Source organism: Cibotium barometz, chromosome 12 (genome assembly GCF_041138505.1).
Source record: "Cibotium barometz isolate CiBa-2024 chromosome 12, ASM4113850v1, whole genome shotgun sequence".
NCBI classification, from domain to species: domain Eukaryota; kingdom Viridiplantae; phylum Streptophyta; class Polypodiopsida; order Cyatheales; family Cibotiaceae; genus Cibotium; species Cibotium barometz.
The window spans coordinates 30,584,000-30,600,016 of record NC_141057.1 but is presented as its reverse complement, the minus strand read 5'-3'; the positions used below and the strand labels follow the sequence as shown (position 1 = coordinate 30,600,016).

The 16,017-nt window shown below is 44.4% G+C and overlaps 1 protein-coding gene across 1 annotated transcript in view; it reads left to right on the top strand.

Annotated features, from left to right (window-relative positions):
• The first annotated feature begins 1,271 nt into the window (after positions 1-1,271).
• The window catches only part of LOC147633274 (uncharacterized), a 106,186-nt gene continuing 91,440 nt past the window's right edge, over positions 1,272-16,017 (top strand). Inside the window, exons 1-3 of the mRNA XM_086806306.1 lie at positions 1,272-1,482; positions 2,629-2,794; positions 2,928-3,180. Coding sequence (XP_086662432.1) covers positions 1,383-1,482; positions 2,629-2,794; positions 2,928-3,180 — 519 coding nt within the window. The 5' untranslated portion in view covers positions 1,272-1,382. The remainder of the gene's footprint in view (positions 1,483-2,628; positions 2,795-2,927; positions 3,181-16,017) is intronic.

The following is a 16,017-nucleotide window of genomic DNA, read 5'->3' as shown; positions in this document are numbered from 1 at the left end:
TCCTTCTTGTTGGTAAAGAACTGGGACCTCCATATCTCGGAACAGTAGTTGCAGTTGGTTCTAGTTCATGACAAAAGAGTGCAATCGATGGAGGAACGAGAGCTGAGTTTGTCACATCACGTAGAGGAATCCTTCGAGGCGGCATGATTAGAAATACACAAACTACTAGAAGAAAGGGATATTTATAATGGATCATCCACAATGGCATGCTGGAATAGAAAGGAATGGACATGCACGTATGGGCGGTAACGCATGCACGTGATATCCATCCCTTACAACCACGGTGGACCATGCATGACAAAATGAACACCGTTGTAGAATGCGCATGCTTGCCACATAAGGTACCAACAACATGAATGACCCAAAAAGAACACAAGAGATGATGGACGACCGATGATAGCCGTGTTGCATGCACAACAACGCACCAAGCCTTGTAGAACCTTAATGTGTGCTAGAAGGTACGAATATCATGAAAGAACAGGAAAAAACGTTAGAGCACGTAACTCGTAGTGCATCACGAAGGCCCAAAGACGTCGACGAGTGTGGATGAGAAGCACGAAGCATTGGAGACACGCAAGAACACCTCAAAAAGCGGGAATGACCATTCGAGATGGCCAGTGCTGATAGAAAAGCCGAGCAACATGGCCACGATTGTAGAAGGTGCATCACGATGGCCAGGTCGACGACCAACATCAAAGGCCATGCAACCGATACGTCGGGCGGGCGCGATGACCAAATGATGGGATAACTGAGAAGTACACGAACAAACAGCATGCAACACACACGTAGCATATCTAAAAGAAGCAAGCAAAACAAAAAAACTACTACCTTACTACCCCCTCTATTCACTCTATGCCCATAAGGTTAATTAATTAATTAACCTTTGTGTACCCTTTCCCAACTCGTCTCGACCACCCTCCCTTGCCCTAGCCTCCCTCGCATTGCCCAACAGTGAGCCCTCACCTCCAGCACCCTCTCCTCGTCCCTCGTCCCTCTCCCCTCTCCCTCTCCCCCTCGCCCTAGCCCCCCCCTCTCCCTCCCTCTCATTCCACGCTAGCCTCCCCTCCATCTCTGGCTCAAACACCTTGTATACCACTCGAAGTCGGCATCCGATGAATCTAGAAGGCACTAGATTTTTGCCTAAAGTTATCACAGCTTTAATTCTTTTGTTCGAAGGTTTATGCTCGACAGCTTATGCCCATTAATTAATTAATAGCAAACCAGCATTTTGGTGCCATATTATTCAACTTCAAACTAGGTGTTTTCAAGGTTAATTCGACTTGGTTAGTACTGTGTTTTTTTTTTTTTTTTTGCCTGGACATTGTGACACTTGTCGATTGGAACATTTTTGAGAGAGAGAGAGAGAGAGAGAGAGAGAGAGAATGGCTGCTGCTGCGCCTTCCCCTCCATCAACGCTTCTCCCTGGTCATGCTGATGCCTCCGGCACGTCCCTCTACGCCCACACGTTTGGCTCGAAAGCAGGTACGCATGCATATATACATGCATACATTGGACATATACATACAACATACGTGTGGATGCATAATGCGCTATCAAAGCACAGAAAAACATAAGTGCGTGCTTTGCGGAATCAAAGTACAATGTCTGCATACACATGTACGCAGGCACAGAGCAAAATACCACGTATGTACGTTACATACATACATACATACATAAATACATGGGGCACAGAGCAAAATATCATGGATGTACGCTTTGTGGAACGTGAGTACGTACGTACGTACATACATACATACATACATGGGTATCGGGTTGATGCTCACATATGTATTGGCTTGAAGGACTTCAATTTGTGGAACGTTGACGCACATGCATACAATCTCAGCACATGTAGATCACATATAGATATGCATACTTTGTTTTGTGGAACGTGGAACATTTGCATTCACTCATCCATGCTTACATTTTACATAGTACATACTTTCTCTCTCTCCCCCACACCTCAATGTTGGGGTTCGAATTCACGTCTTTTGGGTAGGTGAGTGGTGAGCTAACCACTTGGGCAAGAGCCTCTCTTTTCTTCTGGTACCATTTTTCAGCTACATTTGTGTTTGACTTTTGCTTATGTGAGAGAGAATCAACCAGATTTTCTTCGTTTTTTTGTATGTAGATTTTTAGTGTTCGCATGTTTCGATATATTATCAGTTTTTGGTTTTTGTAGATAGAGCTAGCTTTTATCTGAACTTGTGACAGTGTCATGTTCTAGTTCAGAAGTCTTGAGCTATGTAAGGAACCACAGGGTACATCCTGGTGGCGAAGGGTTTCCTCTCTTAGGGTAACAACCTGCGTTTGATACCTGCCAGCATACACCTGTTGGAAGCACTACGTGATTAAATAGTATATATCCCACAAAGAAAAAGGGAAAAAGTCTTCTGATCACCTGCACAAACCAATGCGTTAATGTAAGGCAATGGAAGTGATTGAAGCTTAGTGATACCTTATAACTAGTATGTATGGCACTTGAATGGTGCACGTTTGGAAAGGCTTTCCAAGGAAGCAGTTTTACACTACACTCTTAATTTGTTCACAATATCATGTCATTTTGAAAGCTAATACATGACATTAATCTCCATAGCCCTGATTCAAAGATCTTGGTCTGTGATGCAGGACCGGGGCACTTTAGAACACTTCCAACACATGGAGGTGCTGGAGATCTGATGGTTTCATCAATTGGTGTAGGCACATACTTGGGGCCAGACTCAGATGTAGCAGATAAAGAATATGAGGATGCGATATCACTTGCTCTCTCCCTCGGCATCAATGTTCTTGACACGCAAGCATTGGCCATCCTTTAAACTATGCTCATAAATTTCTCCCCAATAACGTGCAACCTTTTTTTTGGGCAAAAACTTTTCTCATCTTAGAATTTTCTTTTGATTTGTGCGTGTCTATGGTGTGTTTTGCAGGGCGATAAATTATCGGAACATGCGTAGTGAGAGAGCTGTTGGCCGCGCCTTATCAAATGCTATCATCAGGGGAGGCTTGAAAAGGAATCAAGTAGTTGTGTGCACTAAAGGAGGGTATTTGAGCTTTGATCTCAAAGAACCGGATGATCCGCGGGCTTGGTTGGAAGAGACTTATATAAAGCCTGGCATATTTTCATGGTCAGAGTTTGCAGCTGGAAGCCATTGCATGACAGCACCATACATTAAAAACCAGGTTCTCTCTCTCTCTCCCTCCCCCAACCCTTCTTCCTTGCACCCCCATTGTTGTCTTCCTAGCAGCATGCCATTCATCAAGAATAAGAATTTTGAGAAGTTGCTTGATTTCAACTATGAGTATACTAGTTTTGTATCTCACTTAAAAGCCCATTAGGAAGGTGGAAAGAAAGAAGCACTCTTTCAGCTGTAAGAACTCCCAGTGTGAGACACCAAGGATTGCTTACTGTTATTGTAATTATGCCTTGCAAAGTAGGGGAATTTATGTGAGCAAGCTGTAAGAACTCCCAGTGTAAGAAATCAAGGAGTGGTTAGTGTTGGTGTAATTATGTCTTCCAAAGTAGGGAAAAACTGCAAAGTAAGGTGGTGGTGCGAGGGCCAAAGGCATGAAGAATGAAATTTTACAGTTGCATCTGAAGGCAACTGAGATGATTGCTTGTAAACACATCAATAGAAAGGACAAGCTCTTCAAGCCTCTTCAAGGAAAGTACATGGGCTTCTAGATTGTGGTTGGAAGAAGAGTGAGCTCAATTGAAAGTATAGGCTCTTCTCTGAAGAAGACTTGCAGACGAAACAAATTATGTTGGGGATGCCTTGTACATTTCTGAAATGACAAAAGAATTTTCTTTCAATCATGAAAATAGTGACGAACAAAATAAAGGTGGAGTTTCATGCAAAATCCGATGCCGGCAAAAACTGTGTGAGCAACTGCAGATTAGAAAGTATACGGGCAAGATGCTTTTTTCACATAAAGCTACAAAGAATAGGGGTTGTAATAGCTGCAATTTCAATATATCACAGGCGAGGTATATATGGTTGGCTGTGGCTCGAGGGATGGGGATGTTTGGTTTGCTGCAGCCGATGTGCTCTATCACCTAGACAATGTGTTCAGAGTGTGGTTACATCTTTTTATGTCCATCGATAAAAGAGAATGTGGGGGAGAGGGAGAGCTTCAAACCATAGCAAGCAAACACACACACACGAGAGAGCAAGACACAAGAGAGATGGATAGCTGAATTTTCTTCTATCTTCTTCTTCTCTACTCAACCAACATAACATAAAGATAAGAGCACACACTATATGGGTTAGTACTCAACTACAACAACATACAAGGGTTGGTCTATAATGTGAACCTGACTAAATGAGCTGGCGCTATAACTATGCCAGTCTCTAGTAATCTAAAATGGTTGTCACACAACCTGTCATCCCATTGGCCGCATATCACCCGTAATGTCATGTGCACAGTGTGTATCTACCGTGTGCTACACACACACAAGACTAGCTTCGAGGTTTGGGGAAGCTTGGAGCTAGGCAGGCTGATTGGCGAGCTGAGTTAGGGATAGACTAACGGGCGGGCACCCAAGTATGGACGGGCGGGCGTCCAAGTGTGGACGCCTGATGACCGGCCAAGAGCCTATAAAAGGGTGGCCAAGGTTAGTCATTAGTACATAGAGTCACGTGTCTCTGTGAGAGCTCTATGGTCAGGAGCTTGGATGTAGTGCAGATATGCACCTGCTTTACGTAGCCGAGGCCGGCAGCAGTCTCGAGACCCGTGAGGGTAGCTTTGTGGTGATATGGGACGTCACGAGGTAGAGATTGGTCGGTACGTTCATCTAGTTAGCTCAGCTCATGGCTTGATGGGAATAGCCAAGACTAGTGGGCTTGCCCATGGCTGTCAAGATTGGGAGGTGAGTTAAGCCTGCACCCCCTTCACGTTTGTTTGGTTTGTTTGTAGGTTTCGAGTCTTGTACCAGGAGCTTTCTACGAGGAGATCCTATGGGGAACACCCAGTATAGTATCTTAGGTGATTGTATACATCCCTCTCAGGGACCTCTTATAAATATAGTAGGTTTGTTTGGTTTGTTTGTAGGTTTCGAGTCTTGTACCAGGAGCGTTCTACGAGGAGATCCTATGGGGAACACCCAGTATAGTATCTTAGGTGATTGTATACATCCCTCTCAGGGACCTCTTATAAATATAGTTGATTTTGGAAATATAATGGATTCTTCTTTGTATAATGCTTTCCATTGTGTCTTGATTTCACTTTCTTCATTTCTCATACCTACAATGGATGTTAATGAGTTAAGTGTGTTTGTTGAAAGCAACGAATTAAAGAAGATACTTGATTTGTTTCAAGATGTATTTCCTAAGGAACTGCCATCAGGCTTACCACTTGAAAGAGCAGTAGATCATCGTATTGACCTGGTCCCTGGTGCTCACCCTGTTAGTATTCCACCTTACAGGATAAGCCAAGCTGAGGAAGATGAGTTGGCCAAACAACTTGTAGATTATTTGAGGATGGGCTTGATCCGTCCAAGTAAATCACCTTGGGGTGCACTTGTGTTACTCAGGAGAAAGAAGGACAACACCTGGAGAATGTGTATAGATTACAAGAGATTGAACAAGCTGACAATTAAGAACCGTTATCCTCTCCCTAGATCAGATGACCTGATTGATCGGTTAGCTGGAGCGAACTATTTCACAAAGATAGATTTACGTACTGGTTATCACCAGATACGTATTCATGAAAGGCATGTCGAAAGAACTGCATTTCTGACTGGGTATGGCCATTACAAGTTTCTCGTCTTACCTTTTGGGTTAACCAATGCTCCAGCCACTTTTCAGCAAATGATGAACGATCTTTTTCGTGAACATTTGGGAAAATTTGTGGTTGTGTTCTTGGATGATATTTTGATATATAGTCGTACTCTTGAGGATCACGTTAGACACCTCATGATTGTCTTAACTATTTTAAGACAGAATCGACTATATGCTAAATTAAGTAAATGTGAGTTTTTCATAACAGACATCATTTACTTGGGACACAAGATCACTAGAGATGTATTGAGCATTGACTATGACCGAGTTCAGAAGGTTCTGGCTTGGCCTACACGGCAGACAGTGAAACAACTTCGTTCTTTTCTCCGTTTTGTTGTTTTTCTTCGGAAATCTATGCGGGAGTACTCTCAGCTCACACTACCGATGAGACTGACTTGTTGAAAGGTCGTGGACGTAAGTCGAATTAGCCTATCACTTGGAATAACAATCTGGATATGGCCGACTTTTGAAAGATAAAGTCAAGGAAGCACCTATCTTAGTACTACCCGATCCTATCTTAGCACTTGTTGAAAGGTCGTGGACGTAAGTCGAATTAGCCTATCACTTGGAATAACAATCTGGATATGGCCTTCAGACTTTGAAAGATAAAGTCAAGGAAGCACCTATCTTAGCACTACCCGATCCTAGTCGTCTTATGTTCTTGAAACTGATGCTAGTGACTATGCAACGGGATTGCTCTATTTCAAGATGGTAGACCTATTGCTTTTGAGAGTAAAAAGCTAGACAACACTCAATTTCGTTGGCCAACCCTTGAGAAGGAGCTTTATGCTGTCATTCATGCTCTCAAGGTTTGGAGACATTATTTATATGGCTCCAAGTTTGTGGTATTGACTGATGATGGATCATCAGTCAATTAGGTATGTGTGTGATGCAGATGATTTGAGAGCAAGGAAAGCTCGATGGATTGAATTAATGCATTTTTGAAATTCGTTATCGAAAGGAATCCATGAATAGTGTCGCAGATGCGCTTAGTCGGATTAGAGAGGTGAATACTTTGTCGTTCACCAAGATTTCTATTGACTTATTTCAGTCATTGAGAGGGATTTGTAGGATTGATAGTTATTTTGGTTTATTTTGACAGAAGATCTAGGACAGGAGCTCATTGATTGACTTATTTCAGTCATTGAGAGGGATTTGTAGGATTGATAGTTATTTTGGTCCATTTTGACAGAAGATCTAGGACAGGAGCTCATTGATTGACCAAGACTCAATGACTGAGCAGCCTACCATTCAGGCTGCAGGAGGTCAGTGGATGATTCGGAATGGTTTACTATTCCGTAATGACAAAATTTGTGTACCACAGATCCCGGACATTAGGTCCAAGATTCTTAAGGAGTGTCACGACGCCCCAACTGCTGGACACCCTGGGGTACACAGGACATTATCGTTAGTAAAACACACTTTTTATTGGCCAAAGATGAAAGGGTATGTAGAAGATTATGTTCTCAAGTGTCAAGTTTGCCAAGCAAATAAAGCTGAACGCGTTAGACAGGCTGGGTTGTTGCATCCTTTGCAAATCCCGGGTAATAAATGGGAAAGTATTTCCATGGATTTTATTACTGGATTGCCAAGAACAAGTCAAGGCCACGATTCTATTTGGGTTGTGGTGGATTGCTTGACAAAAATGGCTAGATTTTTACCGACACGGAAGACCATTACAGCTACGTAATTAGCACGGCAGTTTATCGAGCAATTGTTTCGACTATATGGGTTACCGTAGGACACAGTCAGTGATAGGGACTCTAAGTTTACAAGTGACTTTTGGAGACTTGTTTTTGAGAAGTTGGGAAACATTTTTGAATTTGAGTTGCTGAGATCATCCTTAATTTGATGGCCAAACTGAAAGAGTGAATTAAATTTTGGAGGATATGCTTTGAGTATATGTCTCCAAAAGACAGTTCATGGGAGGATTATCTTCCTATGTTAGAATTTGCATATAATAGTACTAAGCATACGAGTATAGGTTTTAGTCCTTTCATGCTTATGCATGGCTTTCAACCTCGATCACTTGTTATAGTGGGATTTTCAAGACTTCAGCATGATGCAACACATAATTTTTTGCAAGATATGCAAGAAATATTACAAGTTGCGAAGGAATCTATTAGAAGTGCTCAAGACAGAGACAGATTTTATTCTAATAGACATCGTTCACCCAGAGAGTTCTCTGAAGGAACGATGGTGTATTTGTGAGTTCCGAAAGATTCCGAGACTTTACCGTCAAGTCGATCTCCGAAATTATCTTCTAGATACTGTGGATCATTTCGTATTACACGACGGATTGGTTCAGTCGTATATGAATTGGATTTGCCTTCTCATGTGAAAGTTCATCCTGTATTTCATGTCAGTAGACTTAAGGAAGTACTGGGTGGAACAGACCAGTTAGTTACTCCTCAAGAAATTATAGATGTCGAGGATATGACATTTGTTCCATACGAACCTGAAAAGATTCTTGGATTTCGTGAAAGACGATTGCGTAATACATTTATCACGGAATACAAGATCAAGTGGAAGGATCGTGTTGAGGAGGACGCTACATGGGAGACATTGACTACCCTTCAGAGGGATTACCTTGGCTTTTTAGTGAGCTCACGAGTGAGCTCTTAGAGGAAGGGGAGTATGTCATGTGCACAGTGTGTATCTACCGTGTGCTACATGCACACAAGACTAGCTTCGAGGTTTGGGGAAGCTTGGAGCTAGGCAGATTGATTGGCGAGCTGAGTTAGGGATAGACTAATGGGCGGGCACCCAAGTATGGATGGACGGGCGCCCAAGTGTGGACACCCGGTGACCGGCCAAGAGCCTATAAAAGAGTAGCCAAGGTTAGTCATTAGCTCATAGATTCTCACGTGTCTTTGTGAGAGCTCTATGGTCAGGAGCCTGGATCTAGTGCAGACATGTACCTGCTTTATGCAGCCGAGGCCGACAGCAGTCTCGAGGCCCGCGAGGGTAGCTTCGTGGCAGTATGGGACATCACGAGGTAGAGATTGGTCGGTACGTCCATCTAGTGAGCTCAGCTCGTGGCTCGGTGGGGACAACCAAGACTAGTGGGCTTGCCCACGGCTGTCAAGGTTGGGAGGTGAGTAAGGCCTGCACCCCCTTCACGTTTGTTTGGTTTGTTTGCAGTTTTTGAGACTTGTACCAAGAGCGTTCTACGAGGAGATCCTATGGGGATTCGACACATAATCTCACCAACCATGCTAGTGGTGTAGATGCGAAAGCTATCACCCAGGCGGGTCATCAATGTCCGCCGTAGCACTAGTTGAGCTCGATATGTCAACACTCCCTCTCGAGCTCAACTCCACGCATTGCACTCCAAGTAAGCTCCTAAACCTATGGAGCTTCTCTGTGCCCAATGCCTTCGTGAAGATGTCAGCCACCTGATCCTCTATGCTGACATATACCAGATCGACATCTTCTGCTAGAACCTTCTCCCTCACAAAGTGATAATGCATCTCAATGTGCTTCGTTCTTGCATGATGTACTGGGTTATTGGCCAACTGTATGCTGCTCATGTTGTTACAATATATGACAACTGCTCTATCCACGGACTCTCCCATGTCACTAAGTAGCTTCTGAAACCAAGCTACCTCACAAGCTGCCATAGCAGCACCCCTGTACTCTGCCTCTGTACTCGACAAGGTTACTGTTGGCTGCTTCTTACTGCTCCAACTCACAGCAACACTCCCAAATGAGAACATAAAACCATTGGTAGATCTCGTCTGCAATACTACCAGCCCAATCAGCATGTGTACCCATGCAACTGTATCTTTGTACGAGCCTCATAGAAAAGTCCATAATCAACTGTGGACTTTATGTACCTGAGGATCCGTCTAGCCGCATCAAGTGTGGCTTCCTAGGGGCTTGCATAAACTGACTCACAAGTCCAACAGCATAGCTCAAGTCTGGCCTTGTAATGGTCATGTAGATCAAACTACCCACTTTGCGCCTGTATGTAGTGGGGTCCTCCAAAAGGTCACTTGTATCTGCGGAAAGCTTTGTGTTCTGCTCCAATGGCACTGAAATAGGCTTACAGCTTGTCATACTATACTTGGACAACATGTCCAAGCCATACTGTCTTTGCAATAGCAAAATGCCATGAGGTGATCTCACCACCTCTATGCCCAAGAAATACCGTAGCTCACTCAAATCCTTCGTCTCAAACTTCTGCTTCAAAAGCATCCTGACATCATGTATGTCTCCATCACTATCACTAGTGGTAATCAAGTCATCTACATAGATGACTAATAGCATGATCCCTCTATTTGTCTTTTTCACATATAGTGAAAAATCTGCATTGGATATCTGAAATCCAATGGTAACAAGATACTCCCCGATCTTGTTTGACCATGCTTTGGGTGCCTACTTCAAGCCATACAAGGCTTTGCGTAACCTGCACACAAAAGCTAGATGTCCATCACTCTCATAACCTGGTGGCTGCATCATGTACACTGCTTGCAAATCACCATGCAAGAAAGCATTCTTTACATCCATTTGATGTAAAGACCAACCCTTCGCTGCAGCCATAGCAATGACAGCTCTCACGGTTGCCATTCTTGCAACCGGGCTGAATGTCTCCTCATAGTCTATGCCATAAGTTTGCGCATAGCCCTTGGCAACCAATCTTGCCTTGTACCTGCTCACTGAACCATCAGCATTGTGCTTGACTTTATACACCCACTTACATCCAATTGCCTTCTTTTCCTTAGGCAAAGGCATTAACTCCCATGTTGCATTTGCATCCAATGCTGCCACCTCCTCATCCATGGCATCTTTCCATTTCTTATTTCCAATTGCCTGCTCAAAGCAAGTGGACTCAACCTCCTGTATTGCTTTTACCATGTAAGTATAATGATGGGTTGTATATCCATCATATCTCAACCAATCAATAGGGTATCTAATCCTCGTAGACCTGCGTACACCTGGATCACTTCCAGGTGTCCTTAAAATAGCCCTGGTTCTCCTTACACCAGGAGTAACCACAGACGGAATGCCAAGCTCCTCATCAAGGCTCTGCTCAGAGCCACTAGAGTCACCATCCACATATGAGTGACCTGCTGACAGATCAGGCACAAAAGGTTGATCTACCTTTTCCTTCCCTTTCCGTAATACATGTGTACCTGCATCATTCCTCAACCTGCCTGACCATGGGCTAACATTGGATCCACTGCTCGAGGACTTCCCAGGTCCACTCAACACCTGTGATTGCTGCTCTACATGTGGTGCAACATCAGCACTTCTTACATCTGCATCTTCTGTTGCCTTCACTACTGGTGCATACCGGCTTCTTATCTCATCGAAGACAATATCTTTGCTTACTCGCATCTCACGAGTGGTAGGGTTATAGCGTCTATAACCTTTTTGCTCCATAGCATAACCAATGAAGATGCATTTCTCTGTCTTTGGATCCAACTTTGCTCTCACTTCATCAGGAACATGTACATATGCAATACACCCAAACACTTTCAAGTGAGACACATTTAGTCTTATGCCTGTAAACTTCTGTTCAGGAGTCATACCACGAACAACTGCAGTGAGTGTCTTGTTCATAATGTACACAGCAGTTGCTACTGCTTCTGCCCAAAAGTAATGTGGCATATTCTTTTCAGCCACCATCAAGGCACGTGCCAATTTTGCAATGTGCCTGTTTTTCCTTTTTGCAACACCATTCTGTTGCGGAGTGTACCTGCATGTAAATTGCCTCTTGATTCCCTGCTTTCTCAAGAAATCGCTGAACTCATTGGAGAAATATTCTCTCCCACTATCTGATCTTAGGCATTTTATTTGCATGCGTTTGAGATTATTTATGGCAGAGTGGTCTTGCCACCTATCCTTCGAACAAAGGATGAGATATTTGCAGCTGATGAATATGTTCGTGACTTGGATGTTGCCTTTGGTCAGGTGCGGACAGCCATTGCAAGATCTCAGGATAAGCATAAAATCGCTGCTGACAAGCATAGAAGGGACATGGAAGTCAAAGAAGGTGATTGGGTATTGCTGAAATTTGAGAAGGCTAGGCTTCGAAAGAGGCCAGGATGAGAAGGATCATATCCTAAGCTTTCTCCTCGCTATTATGGACCCTTCAAGGTGATTCACAAAATCAATGAAGTGTCCTACAGCCTACAGGCTTGCTCTACCTAGTCATTGGAAGATTCACAATGCTTTTCATGTGAGTCTATTTCGGAAATATGTGGGGCCAGATCCTGATGAGCCTGTCACAGAAGATCCGCCCGAGATTGAAGAGCTTGAGGAGATCCTCCTCAACTCTCAAAAGTGGCACAAAGGTTGGGTCTACCTTAACAACTCAAAGAGTTGAGGCGGGGGGGCCACGTGTTTTTCTCTGGACAGTATGCAGGTGTGCACGGGGACATGGTGGACAGTGTGAATGGCATCAGGTTGGAGTCAAAAAGTAAGCCCATGTGTGGACAACCCCAAGTGTGAAGGGGGCAAAGAGATTTTGATTTAAAAAGGTTTTATAACCTTTGGTGGTCAAAAATTAATGATATAAAGGTTTTAAGCCTTGGGAGGCCCCTAGGCAATTTTTAGAGACTACTCCACTTTTGGAGGCCCACGTCTCTCTCTCTTGCTTTTTTTGGGGGGGGACATGCAAGTTTCATGCGTGGAGGAGAGGCCAGGATGAGAAGGATCATATCCTAAGCTTTCTCCTCGCTATTATGGACCCTTCAAGGTGATTCACAAAATCAATGAAGTGTCCTACAGGCTTGCTCTACCTAGTCATTGGAAGATTCACAATGCTTTTCATGTGAGTCTATTTCGGAAATATGTGGGGCCAGATCCTAAAGACTGCAGGCCGTACAGAGCAGGTGACGGCTGTGGATGCAGGTGTGGCGCTGACGACCAGAGTGCAGACGGTTGGCAGTTTTGCAGATTCAGGCGGCGTAGGCAGGTACAATCGATAGCTGCAGGTACAATCCACGTGGCAGCTGTACGACTGCAGATACAGGTGTACGGACAGGTACACCTGGTTGCCATGCGTGTGCTTTTTGGCTCGTGGAAACAGATCTGCAGGCAGCGCTGGACAGAACAGTGCATGCTTTTCTCCACGCACAAGGGAAACTGTAGGCGGCTGCTGGACAAGACGGGCAGAGACTCAAGCCTACTTCTCTCTCTCTTTCTTTGGCCGGTGCAGGATTGGTTGGCTGTTGTGTGGCTGAGAATAGAGGCCCGTTGGGGACTGTTTTGGAAAGGGTTTATGGACTGTTTCGTGGCAGTGCATGTGGTTATGAACATGGGCAATGCTCGGGACTGTTTTGAGATCAGTTTGTGGACTGTTTATGGGCTGTTTTTGTTTGGCTAAAAATTAAGCTATGTACTTGGGTCTCTGGCTGCAAGTACAGGTCATTTGGTTATGTTTCTTGTCATGGGAGTGATGCAAGCTCGGAGCAGATTGTTTTCTTCCTGCTAGAAAGGAACAGAGGGACCTACAGTTGTGGGCATCTCTATGTTTCCAGATGTTTCATGAGGGAACAGGTAACTAGATGTATGCTGTTGTTGGCACTGTTGTTGAATGGTGCTATGAATGGTTTTGTATGGAAACAGGACAGAAGTTTCAAAGGGAAACAGGCCTAAGGGTTTCATGTGGAAACGGGTCGTAGGTTTCTCGAGGAAACATGTATTTGGGTTTCTCCAGGAGATAGGTCACATGCAGGCAGAAGGTACAGGAATGGACACATGCTTGGTACAGCCTTGCTACTGATTGGACAGGGGACAGGGAATCCATGACAGAGATGGATAGTACCCTTGGAAGGTAGAGAGGGTTGGTACAGGTGTGTCGACTGTATGGTATGCTGTGCTGTGATACGAGTTCTCTTTTGAGAGACAGTTTGGGAGTCTGTGTTGTGATGCAGGAGCACTGGATGTGTCAGGGTGTGATGCTGTTCATAGTGTGAGAGGCTATGGATGGTTGTGGCAGCCTTGATCATAGGAGAAAGCTTCTGTATGCAGACTCAATGTGAGAGAGTCTTTCGATGTGAACAATAATCAAAGCTCTTATAATCAATTAAAGAAATACCGCAAGGGGCGCCACTGCGATTTGGGGCCAATCGGTGTCCGTGTACTGTTTGCAGGAGCACTCTAGCTCCCCCTGTTTGTTTTCCTTTTCTAGGTCCTCAATGGCGTTGAAGTGTTTTATGTGCGAGTGTTTGTTTCACCGCCCGTCAGGCCGGTTTCAAGGTTCCGTTTGCCGGGACAATCGCCAACTTTCCTAAGGGGGCGAGCTCGTGGTTGTCTCATGAGAGTCACATCAAAAGCTTCACCGTGTGGAAAGTGAAAAGGAAGTGCAGGACACAATGCAGGATTGTGTCTTTGCCTATATGAGGTGAGGAGCAAGAGCTGAAGATGAAGTTCAGGAGAAAAGACACCAAGGACTAGAAGTAGTCGGCCAGGAACGAGAAGCAGTTGAAGTGTTATGGTGCAGGAGATGCGTTGAAGGCTATGGCTTTCGACAGTTTGTCACCGGTGGTATCTTCAAGGAGGCTTCATGGGTTCGGAAGACAGTTTCTTTCTAGGCTGGATTTGTTTGTGGATGCCGAGTGGACAAGAAGCCATGATGCAGGTTCTTTGCAGGCTTCAGGGGTTCTACGTGACGGTTGAGTTTCCAGCCTTATTGTTGTTTAGCAGTGGTTATCTACTATGCTTCAGCGAGGACTTGTGCTTACCACTTGCGTGGAGTGCAAGCACGTTTTGGGTGCCTGAGGATGTATCAGATGAGGCTCAGATGGAAGTGGAGGAACTTGACGAGGTTCTTATTCCTGAGCATATACTGGCACATAAGGAAAGAAAGGTACAGGGTAAGGTTTCCCGTCGCTATCCTGTGAAGTTCAAGAGCTGTTCACTGATGGATACGAAGTGGATGGAGGAGGTTCGCTGATGGATGCGAAGTGGATGGAGGAGGGTGACTTAGTAGATTCACCTCAGGAGTTGCAGCTTTATCTTGATGCCTATGAGTTGGAGTCGACTCTTGTTACGGCTCATTCAGGTTCAGCAGAGCATAGGTCTGGAGCATTGCCTGATGCTCAAGAGGGGGGTAGCACCTCTGCTCCCTTGTTACAGACAGGCTCAGTTGTTATCTAGGAGTCGCTTGGTGACATCTTTGTATTCACCCGAAGGTACTGAGGCTGACAGTACATCTGCTTATGGGACTTCTATGATCTTGTGTTCTAGACACATGAGATGATGGTTGAGTATGGTTCACAGTCGCGCGCACCTTGAACTATAACTGCAACTATGGATAACTCTATGGAGGGCATAAGTCTTGCGAGCAGTCCTAGAGTTGGTTTGGTTCATGGAAATATGGATCGAACTCTATTTGTGCATGACACTGCATGTATGCATACACTTTTTGAGGTAGAGGTATTTTTGTGTTCTGGTGCCATTGGATCCTGGTACCATTGAGAATACATTGGGAAATACTCTGCATTGTGTTGAGTGCTGCATGTATATTGGTATGATACATCAAGTGCTTTATTATGTTCATGGATGAACCACTGGGTGTGACTCCTCTGGGATGGCCATGAGACATATGTGGGAAAGTACTTAGTGGATGTAGTGTTTGGATGCATTGAGTGCTTGCATATGCTCATGTTGTACCATCAGTCGTGGGTCGTGCGGGATGCCCATGGGCGTAAGGCTTGCGAGCAGCCCTTAGACTGTTATTTTAGAGTAGGTAGAGCATTTTGAGGAGCATATTGTTTGCGAATGCATATATGTGTCATGCATATGTTTGTCATATGTAGAATGATGCATGGTTTTGTTTTTGGCTAACACAGTTAACGTGTTTCCATTTGGTTTTAGACTTTTGCTGTAGGTTCTGCAGGAACAAGCAAGAGGTGTTTGTCACTTTGGCGTGACAGTGTGGCTTATTGTGCAGGATGATTGTATTATCACCCAGATGCATTGGAGGGCCATTATTTTTGTCATATGGGGAGTCTTTACTCATAAGATGCCTTACTGTGCCATTGAGTGCAATCGAGGACGCTTGCCATTTTTCAAGAGGGGGGTATGTCACGACCCTGTGTTTTTCTCTGGACAGTATGCAGGTGTGCACGGGGACATGGTGGACAGTGTGCACTGTGAATGGCATCAGGTTGGAGTCAAAAAGTAAGCCCATGTGTGGACAACCCCAAGTGTGAAGGGGGCAAAGAGATTTTGATTTAAAAAGGTTTTATAACCTCAAGTGGTCAAAAATTAATGATATAAAGGT